At 35.5% G+C, this 9,015-nt stretch overlaps 1 protein-coding gene across 1 annotated transcript in view; it reads right to left on the bottom strand.

Annotated features, from left to right (window-relative positions):
- Window positions 1–3,162: 3,162 nt before the first annotated feature.
- The window catches only part of LOC123523031 (U3 small nucleolar RNA-associated protein 15 homolog), a 70,137-nt gene continuing 64,284 nt past the window's right edge, over window positions 3,163–9,015 (bottom strand). Inside the window, exons 6-10 of the mRNA XM_053549401.1 lie at window positions 7,206–7,358; window positions 6,768–6,869; window positions 6,229–6,362; window positions 3,947–4,005; window positions 3,163–3,444 (exon numbers count right to left, since the gene is read on the bottom strand). Coding sequence (XP_053405376.1) covers window positions 3,203–3,444; window positions 3,947–4,005; window positions 6,229–6,362; window positions 6,768–6,869; window positions 7,206–7,358 — 690 coding nt within the window. The 3' untranslated portion in view covers window positions 3,163–3,202. The remainder of the gene's footprint in view (window positions 3,445–3,946; window positions 4,006–6,228; window positions 6,363–6,767; window positions 6,870–7,205; window positions 7,359–9,015) is intronic.

The following is a 9,015-nucleotide window of genomic DNA, read 5'->3' as shown; positions in this document are numbered from 1 at the left end:
ATAATAATAACTTGCTCATTTTTCAGGTCAGCAGATATGTTACGTTTGCAGTACGGAGACCAGAATGAGCATGTAACCTTGTGATTGATGTATTTCATAATCATGCTCTTAAATATCCAGCCTGATACTGTATCACAACTATAAGCAATCTTAAGGTAGTGGGCCTAAAAATCTATACTCATTTATTTAGGTCGATTGTGAAGCAAGTTCTACAACTTATATTAATCACTCTCAACACCCGATTGCTATGAAATCCATCACCACAAGGACATGAGAGAACAGAAGCAAATTCCACTTTAATGCCGAGCGCCAAGCAAGGGAGCTACTGGTACCATTATTTATGTCTTTGGTATGACGCAGCTGATGAATGAACCCAGGACCTCCCACACTCAAAGTGGATGCTCTACCACCTGGCTATCGAGGCGGTAGTGGGTCTGTAATGATAAATGGCAAATTACAGATATACTCCACATGCGATATCTGAATTAACTGCTTTTATAGAAAACCATGTGCACCTTGAGCTATATTTATGTCCAAAGAATGCTGAAGTGCCTAACCAGAAGATGTATTCACACGGAAATTGCTCAGTCCATTACCTTAAATAGAGAGAATATATTTAACAATTATTTGAGCCGTGCCATGAGAAAACCAACATAGTGGCTTTGCGACCAGCATGGATCCAGACCAGCCTGCGCATCCGCGCAGCCTGGTCAGGATCCATGCTGTTCGCTTTTAACGCCTATTGGGATTGGAGAAACTGTTAGCGAACAGCATTTTTATGCTGGTCGCAAAGCCACTATGTTGGTTTTCCCATGGCACGGCTCATTTACAAGAGAAGAACTAAGTTACAATGTACTTTAATTCTGATGCATCTAAACTGACCTCATAAACCCCTATGTGAGCATTTGTTACAGCCTTTAAAAAAAAAAAAGATAAAATTTTGAATGCATATTTTTCGATGACTCAACAAATCATATGTTTTTCATTATTTTTTATTATTAGCATATTTGAGCATCCAAAGAGCTTAGAAAAAAGAAGATAAAATTTTGAATGCATATTTTTTGATGACTCAACAAATCATATTTTTTTCATTATTTTTTATTATTAGCATATTTGAGCATCCGTAAAGCCTTAGAAAAAAGAAGACAACATTTTGAACACATATTTTTCAGTGACTCAACAAATCATAATTTTTTCATTATTAGAACCTCACTGTTATCCAAGATGACAATAACTTTCATACAACAATACCAAATTATTATCTATTGTTAACACTCTTTATTATCAAAGATCCTTGAAACAGTATCAGATCATATAACACTATTGTTTTAATTTACATTTTATTCCCTACAAAGACGTTTTAAACTTAATTTCATCCAATTACAGAGATAGTTTATTTCAGTGATTGTCAATATGAAATATGCTAATTGTAGAAAAAGGTATGAAATGGTATTAGAAGACTACAGGTTAACAATTAAGTGTACATGAGCAATGTTAATTGAGGTTTAATTGGACAAAAGTCACTATGAATCATGGCGATAAACTATGGCCCAACTTTTTTTTATCTTATCAAAATAATACCCAAAAATCTTCACAAATGAATCATCGTTTTGCTGCAATTGAAGTCAAAGCATTTAAATTCTGTACTTTTACCTTAAAAACTATCAAATTTGAACATGTCCATTTCAGTGCTATGAATCACTGTTTTTTTTCCTTTTGGTTGTTAAAGAATTTCCTTTCTAAAGTCTTAAAGGAACTGGCTTCCAGATCGAATGACAATAAAAACCAGAAAAAAATAGGTATCAGAAAATTAATGCTATATTTCTTAAGAAAGCTTTGAAACTTAATTACTGACAGACTATATGTTATGGAAACACATGAGAATTAGTTCTTTTTCACTAATTTTTACACTGAAAATCGAAAATGGCAGTATTGGTAAAGACAGTGGCAAAGTTTTTATTGCCATGGCGGCCCGGGTTTGATTCTCAGCACGGGCATCTTTTTTTCCTTGATTTGGCATTTTTAAGATAGTTTAGAAACAAAAACTCATATTCTAGTGTTCATAATATGACCAAACTTCAGTTTTAAAGAAAGATTATTTTTATGCAAAAATCTGGAGGTCACTGCCTTTAAAAGTATCATATTTACAATGTAACTCATGCAAAAAAGGCATTCATGTAATTTTATCAGTATGTAATTTATGAAGATGCTGTGTATATAATATATTTGGGCAAAGTATACTTTTTTCATACAAAATGTATTATTCATACCTATATATAGCAGTGAAAACTGAAATGAGCCGTGCCATGAGAAAACCAACATAGTGGGTTTGCGACCAGCAAGGATCCAGACCAGCCTGCGCATCCGCGCAGTCTGGTCAGGATCCATGCTGTTCGCTTTCAAAGCCTACTGCAATTAGAGAAACTGTTAGCGAACAGCATGGATCCTGACCAGACTGCGCGGATGTGGTCTGGATCCTTGCTGGTCGCAAACCCACTATGTTGGTTTCTCATGGCACGGCTCAAATTATAGAAAAAACTCATAAGTTTACTTCTGTTATTTCCTGGCAATACATTATATATATTTCAGTGCTCAGAAAGTCCTTTAATGATATTTTTTATTATTGCATGAAAGAGAGAATTATATCAAACAAAAGATTCAACTATTACGCGAGTTATTCTACTAAGACACTTGGAGGGCACGTCTCTATGTAAATCACAGTATCAGAGAGCAGTGTCTGTATAAAATATCATAAATTAGTATTATCTTTTGATTTCTATTATATAAAAGTGTGGGCCAATAATGTTTGGACTTGTGTCTTGAGGAAAATAGAATGGGAAATTATCAAAAGTTAGAGAGTATAGAATATTGCATGCAGCCATAACTAATCAACAAAAAATGAAAACAAATAATTTGACTGGAAGACTGGAGAGAGGCACCTCTAGACTAGACTTGGTACTGAAACTATATGACAGTATAAACCAAGTTTGGTTGAAATCCAATGTTGTAAGAATGACAAAAAACCTTTAAAACATCTTCTGGTATAAATTCCTAATTAAATCATAATTTAATAAGTTCAAGTTCAAAATTCTATTCATGCATAAATGTTGAAGAGACATGTCAAAAATAATCACTAATTTGGACAACAACAACAAAACTAAACATGGTTTTTCCTTTTTATTTTTTTTTTTCATTCTTTGAATCAAGATACTTCAGCACTCTGAGATGGTTTTAAAGTCAAATCATTTGTTTCTTGTTTAAGAGATGCACTGCTGTTTTCATTGATTGCCTCGAACTGTTGCGATGCCGAGAACAATGTATCTAGTTCCCCAATCACTTCAAGTAACTGCTTCGTGTACATTACTTCCTGTTCGATGGTTTCGCGTAGTTTATGTAACTCTGTGTCGAGAACGGAGGACGTCCCTATCTGAGGGTAGTAGATATCTGTGAAAATGTACAAAAACTAGCGGTAGTTAATTTTTCTTCAGTAGAAAATAAACATTCTACATTAGACAATGCCAGTTAAAAGAGAAACTATAAATAAATACCAAATACTATGTCAAATCAGGTTAATCAGTAAAAATTATCTGTTAAACAAAAACTTAAAATTAACTGGAACTTCTATCAAAAGACAGCAAGTTAAGTATGTTAATCACAAACCACCTGGAAAAAATTCTTTCAAGGATGGAAATAATCTAAATGTAAGTGTACTTTAAAAGGAAAGAGAAAATATGTCAAAAGCTAAACATCTATCAAAAGATGAAAGAAACAGAACAGGGTTGCAGTCCTGTTGGTAAGTCAGGATGGTTTGCAAACAAATAAGGCAGCAGTTTTATATAAGACACTGTAGTCAAAAAAATTCAAAAATAAAGATCATTTTAACTTGCTCCTATAAAATAAGGTTTTGAGACGTAAGAATGTAGCTGGAAGAAGAAAGCACTCTTACCTAATACCAAGTTAGCTATGTCAATCAAGGTGGAGGTAAATCTGGGATTTGATATATTCCTGCAATAGAGAGCAACTACTTAACCCTTAGCCTGCTAAATTAAAATGGACTGGTCCATCATTCAATTTGGGCAATACCATTTATTATTTGAAGGGGTGTTTGCTGCAAATTTACTGACTGAATAGCGAACAGTGCAGACCATGATCAGACTGCACGGATGTGCAGGCTGATCTTGGTCTGCACTGGTCGCAAAGGCAGAATCACTTGCCGCCAGCAGGCTAAAGGTTAATAATGGCATCAAGATGATAAAATATCACAGCCAACAAACTTTATAACAACTCAAAAATCTTTTCACATTACAGGAATTTTGTAAAGATTCCACTGGCACTATCCACTCTTAATTTTGAATAAAAATTTCTAAAAAATTCACAATATGAAACAAGTCAGATTATACATTTCTCGGATTAAACACTTCTCTATACCTTCAATGAAAATTAATTCATTGGATGATTCAAATTGTAAAGTAGGAAATTACAAAAATTGTTTACTTCAGTTAAAGTAAAGAAAACGTGATTTTGAACTCAGAAAAAAACAAGGAGCTGCGTTCAATAAATGCTTGGTGCCCCCGGTGGCATCCTTGTCGATACAAAGCAACCTAAGTCCAAAACGAGGTCAAGTTCAAGGTCAAACTGAGGTCAGGTGAAGTCTGAAGATGAGGAATTGTCACAGGTTTCATCTGCATTAGTATCAAGTCATTCTAGTTAGGGGTATTGATGCTAGACGAAACGGTCCCATTTGGTTAACCTCGTACGGACGGAAGAACAGACAGGACAATCACTATATGCCTCCCGCATCAGTAGATGCCGGGGGCATAAATAGAAGATGCTTTTGTAGAAAAGCGCATGTCTCTCCCAGTGCATAGTTGTATAGGCAAGAAGTAAATAGGGGACAGGAGCGAAAGTCAAAGAGACACTGATGATTGGCTGCAAAAGGGATCATCTACTTGGCATGTCCAATCATCCGACTAAGTTTCAACATTCTGGGCCATTTGGTTCTCAAGTTATGAATTGGAAATCATTTTCCATGTTCAGGACCCTGTGACCTTGACCTTTGATCAAGTGACCCTAAAGTCAGTAAGGTTTATCTACTCTGCATGTTCAATCATCCTATTAAGTTTCAGCATTTTGGGTCAAGTGGTTCTCAAGTTATTGATTGGAAAGCATTTTCTATGTTCAGCCCCCTGTGACCTTGACCTTTGATGCAGTGACCCCAAAAACAATAGGGGTCACCTACTCTGTAAGTCCTATCACCCTATGAATTTTGGAGGTTCTCTATGTCAAACGGTTCTCAAGTTATTAACCGGAAATGGATTTCCATGTTCTGTCTGCTGCAACCTTCACCTTTAATAGAGTGACCCCAAAATCAATAGGGGTTATCTACTCTGCATGTCCAATCATCACATAAAGTTTCAACTTTCTGGTTCAAGTGGTTCTCAAGTTCCTGACTGGCAATGGTTTTCCATGTTCAGGCCCCTGTGACCTTGACCTTAAATAGAGTGCCCCCAAAATCAATAGGGGTCATCTACTCTGCATATACAATCATCTATGAAGTTTCAACATTCTGGGCCAAGTGGTTCTCAAGTTATCGATCGGAAATGGTTTTCCATGTTCAGGCCCCTGTGTCCTTGACCTTTAACAGAGTGACCCCAAAATCAATAGGGGTCATCTACTCTGCATGACCAATCATCCTATCAAGTTTTAACATTCTGGGTCAAGTGGTTCTCAATTTATTGATCAGAAATGGTTTTCCATGTTCAGGCCCCTGTGACCTTGACCTTCGATGGAGTGACCCCAAAATACAATAGGGGTCGCCTACTCCATAAGTCCTGCCATCCTATTAACCTTTACCCTGCTAAATTTATAAAATGAACTGGTCCATCATTCAATTTGGGCAGTACCATTTATTATTTGAAGGGGTGTTTAATGAAAATTTACTGACTGAATAGCGAACAGTGCAGACCATGATCAGACTGCATGGATGTGCAGGCTGATCTTGGTCTGCACTGGTCGCAAAGGCATTTTCATTGCCGCCAGCAGGCTAAAGGTTAAGTGTGAAGGTTCTAGGTCAAATGGTTCTCCAGTTATTGATCGGAAATGAAGTGTGACGAACGGATGGATGGAAGGATGGACAGGGCAAAAACAATATGTCTCCCCCAGTTGGAGGCAGACATAATAAGTCACTTATCAAATTGAAAAGCAATTTTTACTAGAGCCCAAACTTACTTCTGTATGAAGACAATAAGTACTTTAAGAGATGATCCCTCTCTACCAGCTAATGCTGATTTAATCGCTCCCCTTCGTATCAGCTCCTGCATTACAGCTATAGTTATTTCTGGCGTAGTCCGCCGAATCCTGTGCTGAAATTTCAACAAAACCACTTAATTAATATACCTAGTTTTTGCATCTTTTGATGTTAATAATTGTTTACAAAAGATATCTTAGTCACTTACTTCACTCCCAAACATATATTCAAGTACAGAAGCCATACAGATGTTTGTAACCGACAGGCTGCCATCAAGAAATATTCTAAAGTATTTTAAATGATGTAATAAACAGATTTACAACTTCAAAACTGACATATGCAATGTTGAACACGATTTTGAGCACAGACCAAGACAAAGACCAGACAAATAACAGCATTACATCTACACAGCATTTAAATACAGACAATCTCTAATTCTACTACAGTAATATTAATTAACTTATTATATATGAATGGAAATGTTCTAAAGGATGAAGGATCTAAGATTAAGACCACTTACCTCTAAGACAGCATTAAGTGCTTTACTGTGTTCAAAGTGTTTGAAATATTTGTCATACTTGGCCAGTTGTTCTTTCTTCTTGTGCTCGACAACAAAGTCATCCTGAAAATATACAGTGATATATATAATAAACAGTTTCTTATTTATACTGTTACAACAGGCAAATACTGTGACACTGTGAATATTCATGATGGTTGTGTGAGAGGTGGGGACTAATTTTTGTGGTTTTATCAATCCATCGAAAATGTATAATTCCTATTCATTTTATATCAAATGTTGAAACCCACAAATTTATATCCCCGTCTGCAAGCTTCGTGGATGGCTTGCTAATATACAGTTCACTCAACTTTGGAATCACCTAAACAAACACCCATTACTGCAAGAAAATTACTGCCTTTTGTAAACAAAATATCAGCTCAACCAGATTCAATGTATTACCTTATTAGGAATGATAGTTTTCCCTCTGAGACCGTATCTAAAAGAGACAGGTTTCTTTTTGGGTTTCTTTACTGTCACTTCATCCTCGGGTTTCCGTCTTTGCAGCGACAGCAATCCTTCAACTGTACCAACGGCTAGTAAACTGTCATCTGCCTATAAATGTAAAGGACAAATTTGGAAATGTTTGCAGGCAAAAATTGTGTACTTGTAAAACATATGGGTCAGAACACTATGAGCTTTTCCATTATGCTCAGATTTCTTTTTTAGTTCTGTGACATACATGATACTTATGTAACAACTAAAGCCAAGATAATCCAGTATATGCAAAATGTATATCAACAGTAATAAACAGAGACTAGACAGTAAGTGTATGTATACTTTATACTTACAAAACACCATGAACCAGAACAATACGTACTATGTATATGTACTACATATTCACAGTAACCAGTAAGTGTATGCATATTAAATACTTACAGTATCACCTTGGACCAAAATAAGTGTACAAATGCTATATACTTTTAGTAACAATTTAAACCTTGACAATGAAAAAGTATGCATGCTTATACTTAAATACTGTAATACCTTATAGGCTGATCACTACCAAATAGAATGTAAGCCTCCGCAGGTCTAGTCACAAGTAGTCCAAATATAAATAGTACTAATCTTTTTTCCTTTCCTAGTGCATTTTCTCGGCAGCAATGTGCTTACTTTTACCCTATCGCGTTTCAGTATGTATCACTTTGCATTGTAATGAAATCGGCATGTTCCTATCGCATGCTAGATAAAAATGGCGGCGTAAGAATTTAATGTCACGAAAAGAGAAATTGAAAGAAGCGAAAAGTAGTAAATTCAGCGGGTTGTATTTAACGAACTGTAGTTTTCTTATATAAAAGTTAACACCCCTTTTCTTTTTGTTTTTCTAAAGTAGCGATCTAGCTCTTTATGGGAATATAAGTCTCTGAAAATCTGATATGCTAGAAAATGTCGAAACACCGTTATGAAGTGAGTGGATTTTATATGAAATAAAGAACAGCTGGATTTAGTGGTGTTCAGCCTATAAGGGGCAATACATGTTATTTTCTGAAAGCCCTCGAAAATGAATGGAAATGCCATTAATCTATTCTTTATGATGTAAAACGGTAACAAATGGCTGAAAACGCTTAAATTTCTTGTGTTTTTGGAATTTAGATCGAATTTTCGACCAGGTGGCACTATTTTGGTTCGTTTTAGGACCTAGTAAATGTCTTTTCTCGCATTTTAGCACTTCATTTGTCTAAATAATATTGAAATTAGCATGTTTCTGAATGAAAATGACAAACATCGTAACGATTAAATGGATGGTAAATGTAAATTCCACGAATAAGGTAAAATTAATTGAAATATTGCTTGCACAGGGCTAAATTTTGCATATTTTTGGGGATGGGGGTGACCTGTAATGAATGGTTATTTCTCTACATTTTCTCAATATTTTGCACCAAAACAAAGCAGAATCATTGTGAAATAGGTGTACCTTGAGAATGAATGCAAATTCATGGAAAAATCAGACAAAAATTTTCTCTTATAGGCTGATCACTACCAAATAGAATGTAAGCCTCCGCAGGTCTAGTCACAAGTAGTCCAAATATAAATAGTACTAATCTTTTTTCCTTTCCTAGTGCATTTTCTCGGCAGCAATGTGCTTACTTTTACCCTATCGCGTTTCAGTATGTATCACTTTGCATTGTAATGAAATCGGCATGTTCCTATCGCATGCTAGATAAAAATGGCGGCGTAAGAATTTAATGTCACGAAAAGAGAAATTGAAAGA

Source organism: Mercenaria mercenaria, chromosome 8 (assembly GCF_021730395.1).
Source record: "Mercenaria mercenaria strain notata chromosome 8, MADL_Memer_1, whole genome shotgun sequence".
Lineage (NCBI taxonomy): Eukaryota > Metazoa > Mollusca > Bivalvia > Venerida > Veneridae > Mercenaria > Mercenaria mercenaria.
Note: the sequence above shows the minus strand (reverse complement) of the source record. Positions and strands in the feature narration are given on the sequence as shown.